This window comes from Fringilla coelebs (assembly GCF_963513975.1).
Source record: "Fringilla coelebs genome assembly, chromosome: 4".
NCBI classification, from domain to species: Eukaryota; Metazoa; Chordata; class Aves; order Passeriformes; family Fringillidae; genus Fringilla; species Fringilla coelebs.
In genome coordinates, this window is record NC_140032.1 from 12,497,658 (window position 1) to 12,515,806 (window position 18,149).

The window sequence follows — 18,149 nt, forward strand, 5'->3', positions numbered from 1 at the left end:
ATCAGACTAGATACAGTTTGGTCCTTTGCTTTCTACCAGGAATGTGGTTTGACACATTTTGTGTCCTTGTCAGAGTGCATTTTTTTGGGGGACCTGGGCAGAGCCTCCATGTTGAGCTCATGTAATAGCGGCAAATAGAAAGAAAAAAAAATAGGAGTAAAATAGGAGTAGATTTGTAAAGTGAAACAGCTGTCCCTGAGGACTCAAATTCCATATTTTATGTATATCTGGGGTTTAATTTAGATTTTGTTCCAATTTGTTCCATGGCCTGCTTGCTATCAATTAGAGCACTTTATATGCACATCTGGAGCATATTTTCTGTTAGTCCAGTTCATGTACTCACAGACTGCTTCACAACATCAGGTCAAATATGATGAGTGCACAGGAAAACAAAAATGCCAGCATAAACATAACTTCATTAGCCATGGATGTTTATGTACCTGTCTCCAGATCCATTTTATAGGATGTCATTAGAGTTTCGTGTTGTGCCCATCTCATTAGACATGCTAATGTTACAGCCCTGCAGGACATGTTAAACTGAATTCCACTGCTTAATAAGCATCTAAGTATTTTAGTCATCTATTTTTAACACACACACACATATGCCCTACGCCCCCATTCCCTATTAAACAAGAAAAACAAAGGCAAAGATGCTAGTTAATTTGCCTGGGATATTGGAGGGCTAATTCTCACGGGATTACTTTCATCTCACTAGCAAATGACAGAAGCTGAATGTTACACAAATGAAACCCCACTTGTGCTGAGAGAATCCTAATGAATGGATGAAGCTGCACTAAGTAAAGTACATCTCTGATAAGTACCCTCCTTTCCTCCTGTATTTACGTCCAGGGGATGTTTTGCTGATGCTGTGACATCAGCAAGCACCCACTGCACTTTGTTCTGGCAAAACAGTTGTCTAGACCTGGCCAGATTTTACAGTCTGCAGTGCCTCTACAGTATGTGCAACACTTCTCTGCTGAAGTAGAGGTTTCAGAGAATGACAGGACAACATGATGGACCTGCAAGGCTTAATACAGAGTCTTCTTGTTGCAAACACTCTCAAACTTTCCCTGAAACAGAAATCATATACTAAAGACTCCAAATTCTGTGAAACTTTGGAAGTTCAATCACTTCAGAAGGCCTGTTACTTTGCTTTCATTACCTTCTGGTCTGCCTGATACAAGGGCTTCAAAAGAACAACTCTGCTTATCTGGCAGGCTGGCAACAGTCTTCTCTGAGTCAGAGTTTCTGTGTCACAGAGTGGGGGTTCAAGGGGATCTGGTGATGAAGAAGGAATTCCCTCCTTCTGCTTATGCTCCTTGACCAATGGGAGGGCACGTGGTGAAAGCTATAGGTTGGAATGTAAGGTTTCATTATAGATTAACTGCTTCATGCAGGGACCTTGAGGATGTGTGACGTGCTGGTTTTACAGAGCTGGTAAATGTCCTTCCTGGGGAAGGACTGTCTGAGAGGCACAGGGATGGGCATAAGGAAAAGGGTAAGTGGCTGCCCAGGTGTGAGCCTGAGCTGCTTTACGTGTTCTTTGTCCAGATGTAAAGCTTGAGGTCTTGGCCACTGGGTATTGACTTTGTTCCAGTGAAATAAATATATATATATAAAATAAATAAGAAGTTAGGCTCTGTATTGCACTGGTAGCTCTGTTCTTCCTGGGCATGTATAGCCCCACATGATCATTGTTCATTAGTACAGAAGTGGAACCATTCATGTATACCCATTGTGCATTAAGGAAAGCAGGTCTCTGTGGAGCCAGATTAGACAGACTGTGTGATTAGATCTGCTTGCTAAGGCACACAACACTTTTATTAAACCCAGAGTGTAACATGCAGGTCTGGGGGACAGATCCTTAGCTGAAATATGTTGGCAGTACTCCCTCTAAGTCAGAGAGGGTGCTCTGATTTACACCACCCTCTCTATTTGGAGGAGGTAAAACATGTTAATTAAAAATCTGTCATGAGCAGCTTGTGCTATTTGCTTCCAGCAATAGGGCATGTGCAGATGTTGCCATCAAAAAAGTCTCATTGTGCTACACTGCTATTACAACCTTTTGGAAATCAATGTCTGGTTTATTTTTAGCAGGACTTCATTTAAAAGCAACATTTGTGCTATAGTCAGTGCAGTGGAATGACTTTACTGTTTTTTTTGAAAATATGAAGGTCATTACCAGCAAGTTCTGTTAAGAAGAGTAATTTTTTATGCATATACTTTGAATCATTTCTAGAGGGAGAGAAAAATGTGTTGTGTAGCTATAAAATCCATCTCAGAGAAAAGATATTTTAAACAGAGCAATACAACATGTTTCTGAAGTAGTGATATCAACTTCCTAATTAAGCAAAGTAAAAAAAAAACCCCATAAAACAAAAAACCCCAAACAAAAAAACAACAGCAGCCCAAAAAATCCCAGTACAGAAAATCCACACAACATTATGGTTAATTCACCTTAAAAATACATTGTAATCATCTTGTCTTCTAAAACTAGTAACTATTTAAATGTCAAATTATGCTTTATATAAATCAAACAAATTAAAAGCCAAAATATATTCTTGTTGGTTTTACTGTAGTTGCTTCTGGAGTATGAAACTGGGGAAAGTCAGCAGAAGCAGGTTTTAAATTAGGATAGATTTATTCAAATTGCACTGTTGGCAGTATTCAAACATGAAGAAAATTTATAATAAGAATGTAATTTATTCTGATTTCATCTGAAGTTATTTTGAATCCAAAGAGAAGATAGAAAATCCTTGAAGGATAGCAGATTGACACACAATTCCAAAAATGGCTGATGCCAGTCAGAAGCTATATGAAAGACAGATTTTATTAATGTAGTCCAATAATTTCCTAGAGCAGTCTTATCTTTGTATTAAAATGTTAGGAAAAAAAAAAGATAAAAGATAGGTTAGTTCATTGTGCCATCAAAAAGTGTGATTTTTTCCCCCTAAGTTGTACTGTAGTACTGTACTAAGCTGAGTGTGTTTTCTTTTGATTTAGAATATTCTTGGGTGAAGCCCAGTTTTAAGAGTAAAAGAAACCATTACTTTAGTTCTAGATGTGAATATAAAACATCTATGAACTGCTGAACTCATCCAATTCCAACTTTAAATAGTTGGAATATAGCTGTAAAAATTTTTACTATGTTTTCATTAAACTAGGGCATTTACTCTTGTGACCAGATTGGTTTATTCAAAAGTAAGAAGACAAGAAATGACCACTTTTTTTGCATGTTTTACTAGAAGGAGGCAAAGCTTTAGGACAGAGCAGGTACTGACCTCCAAGCGCCACTCCTAAACCAGAAGGATTCACTGCTGGTATGGGGCCTGCTTCTTATGGACACCAAGGAAAAGTCAGAAGCACCAATGTCCTTTTTCATCCTGAAATGTCAAAATATCACTTGAAATTGTTAAACAACAACTAATTTTCTTCACTAAATTCCTTAGTTCTTTTTCTGACCAGCTGTTTTTTCTGAGGGCACAGCTCTTCTGGCTTAAAGGCCAAACAATGCTATGGTAAATGCCACTGCCCCATGAGTTCTTCCTGCTCTCTTCTACATGGACAACTTTTCCATGCTGGGAGAGCAGTTTGCTTACAAATCCATAGTGTTGGATGTCACCATATCTATATGACCATATTGCCTAAGCCATTTATGATAGATATTTGTTTGGAGAGGGGAGGGTGGTTGGTGTTTATTTCTCACCCAAGGAGAATTATTAAGGTTTAATATTTGATGGGAACACTTTTGGGGAGAGGGAGAGAGGATTCTGTGCTCAGTGTGCCCCATTGATATATAAAAATATAGGCATTGATAGGCACGAGGAGGTGTTCTATTAAATCTGTCCTCTCTGGCACAATGCTTTGTGAAAGAGAGGACAAGTTAAAGACAACCCCTCCTCTGCCATGTTGCCTTGTGCCAGAGAGGCTGCCTTGGTCCAAAACTCACAGCTGTGTCACACAATTTACAAATTAGGTGAAGTATTACTATGAACCTTGCTTTAATAATAACTGGGGAGGCTCAGATAATTTTTTCTCCAAATCTACCTAGATTTAATGGTTTAATGTGTTTATTTTGAATCTCAAAGGTTAAGGTGCTAGGTGTTTGCATACAATATGAAGAGGTATACCTAGGGTAATCACTGATTTTTCTTTTTTTTTTCCTTAGTATTAATGGCCTGTAGTTTGTTGTTTAAAATATAATAGATTACTGTTGATAATGCAGGTCTTATATTCATGAATCGCTCTTAAAAGCATCTGATATACCACAGCTGTATAACTGTCATCAATATTCATCAGCACATCATGACTGGGCTAATCATGGTTGACCTGTGGTATTGATTTGTCATGCAGGAGTGAGCATGCAGTCTTTCAGCACATTATTGCTGCAATAATGACAATATCACAATAAACTTCTGTAATTTCCCACAGCTGACATGCATGGCAGATGAGGGTTAATTTTAGTACTTTCTATATGTTCATCTTACAGTGTTTCCCTGTGTATGTTTTCTTTATATAGCCTTCAGCTGTGTCTGCTTTGCTTATTGCTTTAGTGATGCTACTTGTCTGAAAAAATGGTGATAGCAGGACTGCTGTAATACCTAAAAAAATACATCTGAAAGGTCTGCTCTCTTTGTCCTAAACAATGTTTGATTGAGGTTCCACTCAAAGTAAGAGCAACTGTATGCCTTGCAATAACATTAGTATCAAGAAAATTCTTATCTGAAATTTGAATGCTGAAACCCTCTCATCTGAAATCCTAAATACCCTGATTCTTAGGAAAAGCCAGTGGGAGGTGAGGAAAGGCAAGGCTAAAAGAGAAAGTATGTGAAGTTTGTTACAGAAGTATAAGTGTATTTTCATATGCCCAATGCATACATATATCGTTATAATTACCTACATGGGAATTTGTTATTTAAATATCTGAATGTAAAATAATCTAAATTTAATGATAAATAATACATTATGTTTGTGGGGGTTCTTTTCCTGCCTGATGATCTGTCTAGGCTGTCACAGAGTCAGTTTTAACACGTGGAATGTGTTTTGTCTTCTGAGCTCACATAGACTTAGCATAGCCATTCTCCATTCTGTGTAAATATAAATCTAATATGATTTCAATTATTGTTTTTCCCTAATGAAAAGCAATAGGACTGTTGATATTCTTCTGTTAGATATCAAAATATGTTGTTGCATAAATTAAAAGATTCTCAGTGTTAAAAAAAGATGAATCAAGTTTACTAATAAATACTACATATATATAGTAATTTGTATCAGATTATAACAGAAAGTTATTTGGGGCTGAATGCATTTATAAAATTCACTTGTTTACAACTACAAATGTCACTGAATACATTTGCTGAGAAATGCATCAGTGCAGCTGCTAAAAGGTTCATTCTCCTCAGAAAGGCAAATAAAGAAACTACAGATGCATAATAAAGATTAAAAAGAACAATTCTCCTACATCAGTAACTATTGATTTGATTATAATTAGACTGCAGAACAGGGAAAATAATGAAATTTTTACCTGCTGTGCAAACAAAATAATGGTTGAGAATCAGAGAGGTACAGTCCATCCAAAATGATCCATTATTATCATATGCAACTGGCTGAAATTTACATGAAGTTTCATTGATGAAGTAAAATAAGATATCAACAAAACCAGCTTAAACTAATGCTGTTGCAGTGGCATTTTTGTTTCCTTATGACCGTTATGCAAAATCACATTCTAGGAATATGGGATTAAAGGGAACATATGGATTTCTGAATACACACCCCTTCTAGCAGCAGATTCAACAGCTTGAGTAATGCATGGGACAATTACATATGCAAATTGTACTGTTAAAGCACTACATGCTTTTAAACAGCTGCTAGAATGCATTGGATTTCAAAAAAGCCCAAGAAAAGAATGTGTTTATCCATCACTTTAGTGATTTGAATAATAGCTAAAGGCAAGTCAGTTTATATTAATCTTTGTTTAAATTTGTACATGTAACATAGTTAAGCCATTCACACTGCTCAAGATCTTACATACCTGTGTCTTAACAGTGAGGAGGATCTTCTTAAAATAATGATGTAATGAAACAATATTGATTCTTCCCTCTGTCAGATGGAGAAAATATTTCCCATGCTAAACTTTGCTGTAGAATGAGATACCTTCTTGATCATAAGATGGCTTCAGAGATTCAAAACATGGTTCATGTCATATGTAGCCTGTCCCGTGAAAGGACATTAACCTGAACCTTTCCAACATTCCAGGGCCAGGCTCTAAGCAGCTTAGCAAATCCTTCTTTGTCTGCTTGTGCTAAAATTATCAAATTGTTTTCTTGGATTTGCTGGTGAATGTAAATCCAATAAGAGTGTGTCACAGGAACTGTTAAGGTGATTTCTAACCCCCCTGATTAGTACATTCCTGTATTTTCACAAGTGCAGTGGCATGGCAAGGAGCATATTTTGCAGCTAGATTATTTGATCTTCTTGGTGTTGCTGTCTGTAAAAACAGTACATTCATATGGGTATCACATTACTTACTTATTTAGGGAACAAGAACATCAGTTCTACAGTTTGACACCTAAATGAAAGATGATGTGGTGATCATTGTCTGAAACACAAAATTTGTCACAAAAGTTTTTTTCCTGATAGATTTTTCCCCCTTTCACAAATCTTCCTAAGGATTTGAAGCTATCCAAGGTGTTGGTTCAGGACTGTGAATGTCTGACTACTCCTGTGAGTAAATTGGAGAGGACAGAAGGCTTGGATGAAGAAGTCCACTTCATATAGCCTGCATCACTGCCCAATAGAGAGAAAATGTAGAAATTCTGTCTGTGTGTGTTACTAAAAAGGCAGCTGGGACAGCAAGTTAAAAAAAAAACAAACCCAAGAATCTGTGAAAGGCACCTTGTAACTGGAAAGTGACACTGTCAATTTCTCATCAGAAGTTGAGGTAGCTTGGAAGACAAGTTTAATCATGAGGAAGTGCACACATTTTGACTGCTTAGGGGAGGAAATCTGGACCTGGCATTTAAGTGCAGTGGGGCACTTCTGTACAGCTCAGATCAATTTTCTTTCTTTATATTTCTGAGGTTCCTCCCATGTCTAAATTTATGAGGAATCATTACTGGGCTGAAATGTTGCTTCCAGTATAAGAATGGTAGCTCTGAGACTGCAATCTAGGGCTCACTGAACTCAGACTAAGGATTTCCATTTATTTCAGTGCTCCTTTACAAGGGGAGAAGTATTAATGGGAATGGTACTTAATGTAGATGGATTGCTATTAAAACACATGCTGAGCACTCATACCTCATGTGTTCTGTGTGGGAATACCATTAACCTTCTTCTTTTTAAATGGAGCAATATTGTCATTTTGGCTAAACCACAAGCTGAGTCTTCTAAGCCTGTGTTAGTGAAATGTCTCTATTAGTGAAAGTAGAGTAATATTTCCAGGCACACATCCACCATCGTGCTGCTTGCATTTTGCCTAAACTTTGATTCCTCAGACTTCCCAGAGATGTGGCTTGCAACCTTGGGGTTGCAGTATAGCTGCAGGAACCAAAGCACAGTATAAATTACATAAATTTGCCTTTTGAAATCAGTACCTGGCTGGTTCTTTACTGGAAGTGTACTAATATGATTTAATTGGACTCTTTATCTTCAATTCAGTTTTAAATACTGTTTTATCCTTTTTGTTGCACCCTTGTACAAGGGAGTAATGACAATAATCAATCTGCATCCAGGGTTATCTAGCCTCCTGCTGAGTTTGGATGCAGATTGATTATTGTCATTACTCCCTTGTACAAAGGTGCAACAAAGGTGCTGGAAATTTTCCAGCTATCAGGAAAATTGAGCTGCAGGTGCAGGGATACCTGAATGGGTCCCACTAAGGTCAGCTCAGGTACCATACTGCCTAGAAAGCAATTCTTCTACCAAACTTAGACACTCCCACTCTGTAGGAAGGTCAGACCTGCTGGGATGTCCCATCTTGGTGGCTCAGTTCTCTGCTACTCAAGAACTGACTTATCTTAATTTCCCTGACAGTACTGGAAGGCACTTGTCATCCAAGTTTACCAAAGAGAATTGCTTAAGTGAGTCACTGGACTTCAAGAGGTGGATCCTGTTTCCCAGAAAAATGAAGTTTCCATCATGAGGTGAAACAAAATTGAGGGTTATGAGCATTTATGATGAATCTTCTGCACATTAATTTTTCTGCTAAAAAAAAGTGAAATTTCTTGCTTTTGGGGCAGTTGGAAAGCCCTTTGTGTTTGGGATCTCTTCAAGAATTAAACTGGAGAGGCCTGCAGTCAGTGAACATATAATTTATATAACTGTCGGTGACTGATGGTAAATGTCCCTTCTGTGACTCTGTTAGTAACAATGTCATGTGCAGTGCTGCATTAGGGACAGTCCTTGCCTGTCTTGGCATTGCAGACTTCCAAAGGAAATGTGTTCTTTAGCTGCCTGACCCTTCTGGGTGTGCTCTCCCTTTCCCAATTGTCAGCATTTTAGGCTGTTACATCTGTGCCTCCTACCTCAGTACATGTGCTGCATGTGTAACTACTAGGAAGAAAAGTATCACAATGGAACTTAAAAGCCTGTTCAAATCACAACTAAGTAATAAGCAAGACACCTTGAGCATCTTTTTTTCTGTGGCTGTCTGGCCGTGGAGTGGATCTGTGAGCTGAGCTCCACTCCTGGCAGGGCTGCAGCTGTTTCTGAGCATAGCCTGGCCAGCAGAGCCATCTGCTGATAGCTCTGCACAGGGAGTGCTCAGCCCTGGCTGCACCGAGGCTGCCTGGGAGCACGCACTCAGAAGAGGCAGCAAACTCATTGCTAGTGCAAGAATGATTTATTTATCAAGCAGGTGCCTGCCATGCGGAAATGGGGGCTGGTCAAACCCTCTTTCAAAACTCAGGGAAGCTCCGTGCAGGGAGCATTTGCAAAGGCACCATCTATTGTCCAGAACTTTTGTGATGAGATTTTATTTGCTATTGTAATAAAACCAATGAGAAACAAGTATTCATTATTTTGTCACTTTGGTTTGGCACGCAGGCAAGGTGCCCAGCGTTAGGAGTCTGTCCCTTGTGTTTACTCTCTCCTCTTCCATGGCTGCACTCCCATTGCCCTGTTTTTGCCTGCCTATGGCTCTTTGTTTGCCTACAGTAACTCCATTGTATGGCCCCACGATTTGACTACACAGGGTTGTTCTCATGAATCCTGTCAGTCCCAAAAAGGTGCACTCCTGTCACTGAGGGCAGGATTAACTGCAGGAACACAGGACTTGCTAGAACCCAGCAAAGCACTGCTCTGCATTGTCCCTGATCCTCACCCTGACTGTGACCAAGCTGGGGACTCCAAAGGAAACACAAACACTCTGCTGGACTCAGGCTGCCTATCTATATTTCCTATCCCTCTCTTTTTAAAAAAGGAAATAAAGAGAAGAACAGCCTGTGGCTTTCCTTTCAGCTGAGACTTATCAAAGTTCTGAGAGCAAAATAGAGTCAATTTTGTTGTTCCTCACACTATTTTTGTGCTGATGAAAATACACTGGATTTGCAAGGTTCCTGCAAGCCATGTCATGGGTAGCACTGAATGCATCTTTTATAGCACAATTGTTACCACTCTATATCACATAGCAGGAAAAGCTCAACCTAATGATCATCAATTTATATCCTGAAACATAAAAGTATGTAGAATTTCATTATAACAATGAAATAGTTCTGCATGATTTGTTGTCACAGTCACACTTTTGCAAACATAAACAAATCAGAATATACTGAAAGCATTTATTCAAGTGTTGGAATCTGAGATTGAGCCCACAGCTTCTTGATTGGCAATTCTTGCAAATTAAAGGAACAGGCAAAGATACAAAGGCTTATACTAAATCTCAAACAGTCCTGCCTTGGTCTTAATTGGTATCTCTAACTTTTGTGTAATTGCCTTCTCAGTAATTAAATATGGCCTTTGACTGATGAACATGTCTTGCTACTTCTAGAAGATGTTTTTTTTTGTTACAGCTATGATTATTTATCTTACATGTATTTTTTAAAGTTGTATTTTGGAAATTGTCATCTTTGTCATCAAGATAATGCAGTAAATGCAGATAGGTACAATAAGAGAAAATTATTCTTTTTATGTGTTAAACACTAAGGCTTTCTTTACAGTTAAAGGGAAATAAGTGATTAAATAATATTTTTCAGTATATATAAATAGCTGAACTATGCTGGCCATCTGCCAGGTCTGTCCCTGAGCAATCAGAGGATATTCATGGGAATAGCTACACCCACTTCATCCTCCTGGATAATTCTCCAGGGGAAAGCAAGTAAACAGCTAGGAGCAAACAACCCCAAGCTTTGATACCTGATGAACTATTCCAGCCCAAGGTTGTGTTTTAAAATAGATTTTGGCCTGTCTAGATTTGGACTCTTTCATTTCTGCAGCAAAGAACTTCATTACAAAATTTTACTCATTGGTGGCAAAAGTATTCTGTCACTGTGATTTGCACTGATATGAGAGGTACACAAGCTGTTTGAAGAGTCACCTGCCTTCAGCACCACGCCTGGAGCAGCCCTGAGCACACATTCACACCCATCAGTGTCTGCCCTGCTGGCTGTACCTGCCCTGTGCAGGGCAGCAGCAGTGCCCTGGCCACCTGCCAGCCCAAGCCTGCACCATGCCTATTATCAGAACGTTCCCAGGCAAACCCAGTGAGGTGATAAGCAGCACAGCACTGCAGCAGGCAGGAAAAGCAAGAAGTGGCCACTACTGAGCAGTAGAGTCCAATATACAATCAGGTAATCAAGCCCCAGGGCAGGAACAGGAGCTGCTGATCCCTGGCTGAACAGCACTAAGAGCTGTAAATTCAATCTAGTGCATCCCAATTGAACCTGTTGTTATCCCAAACCCTTCAGTCCCACACTGGGCACCAAACACAGCACTGGGCACCAAACAGAGCTCCTGAGGCTTCCCCCCCTCTGGCAGCCAAGCTTGACACAGCCACTCACCCACTCCCTCCTTCCCCAGGAGGATCAGGAAAGAATTGGAAGAGTAAACTAGAAAACTCATGGGTTGAGATAAAGACAGTTTGATAGGGAAAGCAAAAGCTGCACAGAGAAGCCAAATAAAAGAAGACATTAAATCACCACTTCCCATGGGCAGGCAGGTGTTCAGCCATCTCCAGAGGCACAAGGACCATCACATGTAAGAGGGACTGGAGCCAACAAACAACACCATTCCAAATGTTCCCCTCTTCCCACCTTCTCCCTCCCAGTTTATATACTGAGCATGATGTCACATGGTCTGCATTATCCCATTTGTCACTTTGGGTCACCTGTCCTGGCTGTGTCTCCTCCCAGCCTCCCATTCACCTCCAACTTCCCTGCCAGAGTAGAGGGTGACGAGCAGAGAAGACCTTGGCTCTGTGTGAGCTCTGCTCAGCAATAACAAAAACATCTCTGTGTTATCAACCCTGTGTTCAGCACAAATCCACAACACAGCCCCACACCTGCCACTGTGAAGAAAATTACTCTAGCCAAAACCAACACAATCTGCCTTACTGTTACCAATCTAGTTGTTTTTAGAGTTTTTTGTAGAGTTTCAGTGCTAAGAAATTCAATCTTTTGTGTATTCCTTTCAGCTGGTAGGTTGTCTTTGTATTTTAAGTGGTTTTTAAGAGAGTATATGGTTCTGCACCTTAAAACTATTCTCTATCTTTCATCTCCCAAAATTTAGCAAAAATTCAGCAGTTATTATGGGAAGGAATTAGAAAATGGAAGCCTCAGCCCTTTTTTTAGAACTGTTCTGAATAGTTGGAGAAAATAGCTGGATAGCTATACTCTTGAAAAGATGAAAAATTCATGAGGGAGTAATAACATCTCGATTTTTACTTGATTAACAGAATTCCCAAATCCTAAAAATGCCATCTTATCCTAATTAACTTGTTCTTTTAGAGAGGTACACTTGCTCTAAACCCTGAGGTGACAAAGCCACCAGATGTTCAGTGGCTTTTTTCTTTTCTCTCTTTTTTTTTTTTTTTTTAAGGCAAAATCTCAGGAGTTATTGAAAAATAACTTTACATGATAAATCTTGAAAATGATATTTTTTAAGAAATTGCTTCTTTCCACTTATCCTGCTATGGTCAAATTTTAGCTCGGAGCATCAGAGCCAGATGCTCTGAGGTAAAATCACACAACCCCCAGAGAACTGAAGTCTGTCAGTCAGGTCTGGGATGTGGTTAGAAGCAGGAATCAGCATAACTGTAAAGAGTAGGAGAGAAACAGGAGTCTAACCTGATGGATTCGAGATCTTGGGGGTGATTCCGACTGCCTGCTTCTGCCATGGTTTTTCACAGTGATTGTAACATTCCTGCTACATGCAGTATATGAAGATGATCACTTGGGAGAGAGGCTTGCCTTGAACAGGGTGTAGATGAGCTATAAATCAATTTAAATGGAATAGAGGAAAAGTGAAATTAATAAAGCTGTGCTTGGGGCATTTGTGGTTGTCAGCAAAGGTGCATTCACTTATGTCACCTGAGGGTAACCTGGTTTCTGCTGGTTTGTGCATTATCTGGGGAAATCTTTGAGCACTGCAGTATGATATAGTGTAGATTTTGATTGACTTACACTGAATGTGCAATATTCAAAACAGGCTTTAAGTGAAATTTACCATTTTGAAACAGGAGCACTTTTTTGCCCATGGCTTGTCTTCAATATTTGTGTGGAGGAGCATGCCCTAGGGAAAGTGAACTGCAGGGTTGTGTGTACCTCGTATCTGGAATAATTCCAGGTTAGATTTGTGATTTTTCAGGCCAAACTTTGTGTTTCTCCAAAGCAGTCTGGTCACTGGCTCAGCTGCTGCCTTGCTGCAGCTGTCCTGGGCTATGATGAGTGTGGAGCATTTACCCTGTTTGAGGTCTTAGAGCTGAATGCAGGTAAACAACTACCAGCAGCAGCTGATACACACAGGTTTGTCAGTGATGACTGGATGTTGTTTTGAAAGAGGTACTGTTGTTCACATCAATTTGAGAGTCATAAAATAATTTGTGAGTGAGGCAGCAGCAGCTGCATTAATTGTACTCACCTATGCCACCCACGTTAGAGGAGATGATAATTTGTCTTTCCAAGTGCAGGAGCTGTTAACAGCTGGTGTAGACCAGGCTGAGATTGGGTAGTAAACCCCCAAAAAAACTCATTGTATGAAGTTTTTTCTTGATCACCAGTGACTGTTAGTAGAAGATTTTATGTTTCTGCCTATAGAAAAAATTAGTTATAACCTACTTTATCTGTAACAAGTACAATATACTGAAAGTGTAATAAAATGCATTTGAATTGTATAAGACCCCCAACATCAAAAGCAAGATAAAAAATAAGAAAAAAGAAGTGTGACTTGCAGAAAGGAAAAAAAGAGATATGTGATACAGAAAAGAAGAAGATATGTGGACCCAGCAGCAGTCATGTTTTTGAAGAATCTTTGTGAAACTGAACAAGAAAAATCCTTAAAAATATGGGGAGCTGCAGTGAAGGAAACATTCCATCTGGCTCTGGTGGGAGGTGACTGGTAATAGGACAGAGCTGAGTCTCTGGATGGAATCTTTGTGATAAACTGAAAATCTGTGCATTCTTTCTTTTCTGTGGTATAGCCTGACTATGCTAGAAGCACGGTATTTTTCATAGGAAAAGAAAATTAAGGGTTAAAAGGAAATGTGATAGTGTCATCTGCTGACTGTCTAGGTAAGCAGAAAAACTGGCAGTTGCATAAAAAAAGAATTTTGATGCAAAATGGAATTTTCTGTGTGTATATGTTAAAATTATGATTAATGAGTGGTGATGAGTAGACTTCCTGGTATAAATATGATATTCTGAACATGCAGCTTGTTTGAATTGCCATGGTTTCGTGGAAATGTGGAAAATTCTGCCATGGAAATGCCTAATATAACTGTAAAGGAAGTGTTCCATTAATAATGGCCATTTGTTCTCTTTATTTTTAACCCATTTCTTATTTTTTTTATTCATATGCTTTTCAAATTAGGTATAATAATGACTGTTTTGCTTTTTCTTTTCCAGCGAATTCGAGATCTAGAAGATAAAATAGAACTTCAAAAGAGGCAACTCAAAGAAATTGAGGAAAAGGTAAAATTCTGTCTGGGCAGTACCAACGGAGATTTTTTTCCCATAGTAAATTGTTTTTCTCTGTGGCACTGATGTTAATAGTACTTAACCTAATATCATAAAATCTATTTTAAGGCAAGATCAAATTTGAGTTTGAGTCATTGTGGTATGAAATGCAGCTCTGTCCCTAATCTGCTCAAAATTATTTCCTATCCAGGATTTCTGTCAATTACAGGAAGGATTCAAAGAGTCTGGGGAGACTTTAGACCAGTAGAAGGAGGATTTGCTGTGGTTTAGATCAAAAAGGAACAAAGATTTGTCGCTGAAAAAATTGGTTAGCTCAGCCCTATTCTTTGGATAGTATTGCTTTGCAAAACTTTCAAGTACTGAAAAATAAAACAAAATTATGGAAATTCCTGCCAAACTACAATTAAGGAATATTTCTTGTTTTAATATAGAAAAAAGTTAATATAATGGATCTGATTTTTTTTTAAAGAAGAAGCTCTGATCAAGGCTTCAGACAGCAAGTTAATTTGTGTCACTGTGGTTCCCAAACTTGGGATGGCAGAAGGTTTGTGGAGTGTGGGCTCAGGTTTTTACCAGGTTTGTGGAGTTTAGGCTGCTCTGCAGAGCATGGACTGACAATGGGTGTTTCTCCAGCCCCAGCAGAGTGTTTTAGTTACATTACCTTGCTGAACCAACAAGAGTCGCATCCCAGGTTCATTTTCTTCAGCATTTATGGGCATGTAATCCTACATAAACCTTCTGCTGGGCTGAATGGAGACCTTAGTGGAGTTCTCAGTCGTTGTTTTCTCTTGGGATGAGAATGGGTAAAAGGGCAAAAGGAAGGCTTTTGCAGGACTCTGGAGGGAGTTGAAAGGGGTCAGTGGGGTTGGCAGAACAGAGGGAGGATTCAGGGAGCAACTCACTGGGTATGGAAAAGTTTCTTCCTCACCCTTCTCTGATCTCAGCATCCCTTCATCTGCTTTCAGGATGTGGCAGTCCTCCCAGATGCACGTGCAGCAATTACTCCAGTTCCCTCAGCATCTTCCTCAGCCCCTTCTGCCCCCACAGTAGTTGTCTCCCCTCTGCTGTACCTTGTCCTGCACTTTTCAGACCATGATACCTGTCTGGGTCCGTGGAGGAGCAGGAGAAGAGCCTGCAGGAGCTGGGCTGTCTGCTGCTGTTGCTAATTACTGCTTTATGTCACCCTCCCAATGACGTGGCTGGGGCTGCTCTGTCTGCATCCCTTGGGAGGGCAGTGCTCCATGCTGGCACTGGCAGAGAAACACAGGCACTGTTCACCCTTAAAAGGGCTCTCTTCACCCTTAGAGGGGCTCTTCTGCTGCCTTTGCCCTCTTCTGCCCCAGACCAAGTCTATACCTGAAGCTGTTCCTGCCTAGCAGCCAGTGATGTCTAAGGTGCTGTACTTAACTCCTCAAAGCAGAGAAATGTTGAGGGATAGACAATACTTGTACATATTAATTATTTCAAATATTACTGTTTATCCACCTGTTCTGAAAAATAAACATCTCTAGATGTTGTTCATGACAAAGTGTAGGCCTTTAAGGCATTGCCATTGCCATTGTCATTTACAGAGCAGGTACAGGATTAGCCAGACTGATAATTTTGGAAATGGAAAATAGCATTATCTCTGCTGCTTCATCAGCCGGATGGATGTGGAAAAGCACTGGAAAAGAAAGAGCTTAATCACAAGCTTAGCAGAAAGCTGGTAATGAGTTAAAATGATTAACATCCTCTTTGCTTTAATGTTACACTAGCAAGAGACCTCAAAAAAGCTTCATCTCTTTCTATTGACCTTCAGCTTTCGGATGGGTGGAGGGCTTCCTTCTATCCCTATTACACTTGAATTATTTTTTCCCTGGGATTAAATCCCATTTTGATGGCCCAAAGGAAGATTGTGTTGTCAGGGAAGCAATGAATGATATAATTTTACCTCATTGTTCTTCTAAAGGTTTAATGTGTTAAAGGGTGCAGACTGACACCTTCGTGCTACTGATGCTGAGCACAAGAATTTCTTGTGGAGAGAAGTCCTATGCTTTTGAAGGAACAGCAGCATTTATGGCATTTATGGCTGGTGGTAGCTAAGGGCAATGCACCACTTGGTGTGTCTGAGTATGACTTTTCATTTTCCTCTAGGAGTGGATTCATTTTTTAAGTATTGTGTAAAATTCTGTCAAAACAGAACATAAATATCACAACATTTCTACCCTATAGGTTCTTCAGCAAACTGTCCTGTTTCTAGAGACTGTACAGAAGAATGATATAAAATCTGTTTTAATCTGTGGGTTGATAGATATATTAGGAACAAACGCTGTTTAAACATGCTGTGATCTCAAAGCTGATTCTCTGCTTTTTCAGTTGCATTTAGGTCGTGCCCTTGGCTTGGTAAGCCTTGATTCAGGAAAGCTTTAGTGTGTGAAATTATAAGTACTTCTTTAAGTAAATCACAACACCCGGCCTAATTTATATGAAGTTAAAAAATCCACAGATTTTGCCATTGTAATACTGCCCTCAAATGCTGATTTTTTTTTACTGTTTTTTAGAGTAAGATTGTTATACTGTGTCTTTCTTTCAGATCAACTCAATTAATGATGTAAGACTAACTGCTGTAATGTCACTGGATTTCATATTACATATCTTACATCTTCTTTCTTTTCTTTTTTCCTCATTTTCTTTTGATCTTATGTTATAGTTTTTGTTCCTTTTTTTGTTTTTTTCACTAGCATTTATTCTGTGGCCTTGATGACACAACTGAGCCGAGACGTGTGGTTGGTATTCTTTATATTTCTTTGCACTCAGTTTTTGACTACTAGATTTCACCATGTTTTGGGGATTGTCTGTAAGACCCAGAAACCATGAGGAAGGGCATACTGGTTTTACCTGCACAGGGAGGAAGAGCCATCTATAAAGTCCAACTTGGATACTTTCCTTCCTAGATTTCTGCAGAAAGTGATTGGGTTTTCAATGAGAAATGATTTTTTATTCAAAGATACTGACTGCCATAGCTGCAGTGAGTGCTTTCCATTCTTGCAGAGCAGGTACATTTTGTCTCAAAGGTCAGTTATTGCTGTAGGTTCCTGCCTTCTGTCATGCTGGATGGAGAGGAGGCAAAGTTTGGCCCAAGTTTTGCTTTCTAAGAAGCCCTGTGAGCTTAACCACCCATGCAAAATAAGGAGTTTATTTGACTTCCTCCTGATCCTTGAGACCATGAAATAACTTAGGAAACAATAAGAAATTTTCCCTTTTATGAGGCAATTTGAGGGTTGTGATGTGCATGACACAGCGAAGAAAGGGTGAGGTTAAAACCCTCTGTGCCTCTCCCTCCCTGGAGACACTGCCATCACTCTCACTGTCCTTCCCAGTGTCCTGGTCCCTTCAGCTCAGTGCAAAAGGCAGTGACTTTCTTCAGCTGTGGCAGGAGCCATAGCACCAGTACTCACCTTTCACAGAGAGCAAGAGGGAAGTGCAGTTTAGAAAATCAGTCCCAGTCCTGTTCCCTGGAGCAGTGAGGGTTCCACACTGCCTTTCAGGAAGGATGGTGACTCAGCAGCCTAACTGGGGACTAAACTATGCTTCAAAGCTATTGAATATTATACAGTATTTGTATTGTTACTGGTGTTATTTTTGTTTTTCTTTGTTTTGATCCCAATAATACACAATGCTTTTACCTTTACAAAATTTCTAAGCTTTTTCTTCTTTGCAATCTGTTGTGAATTATCTTCAAGGAATCTCCTCATAGTGGGAGTTTAATCAACATCTTTGAAACTGCAATCAGTACTGTATGATGAAACAGAATGATGACAATAATTACCCTAAGCTCCTATTATGAGCATGAGACAATATTGTTAGCATGAAACAATATTTTCTACTGCCCAGATCTCAAATACTTTTGAGAAATCAGACCTGTATTATTATGGGCTTTTTCTAGGGTTTATTCAGGTCTATAATGTTCAGTTATCATCTTTCTGTTGGTGCTCTTTGAAACTTGTTCTGAGCTTTTATTACAAGTATTGCTGCCTATACTTT

The 18,149-nt window shown here is 39.4% G+C and overlaps 1 protein-coding gene across 1 annotated transcript in view; it reads left to right on the plus strand.

The window, feature by feature from the left end:
- JAKMIP1 (janus kinase and microtubule interacting protein 1) overlaps positions 1-17,046 on the plus strand; it is a gene marked incomplete at its 5' end in the record, with an annotated part of 73,456 nt that extends 56,410 nt beyond the window's left edge. Inside the window, 2 exons of the mRNA XM_084204352.1 lie at positions 14,055-14,120; positions 16,816-17,046. Coding sequence (XP_084060478.1) covers positions 14,055-14,120; positions 16,816-16,866 — 117 coding nt within the window. The 3' untranslated portion in view covers positions 16,867-17,046. The remainder of the gene's footprint in view (positions 1-14,054; positions 14,121-16,815) is intronic.
- Positions 17,047-18,149: the final 1,103 nt, after the last annotated feature.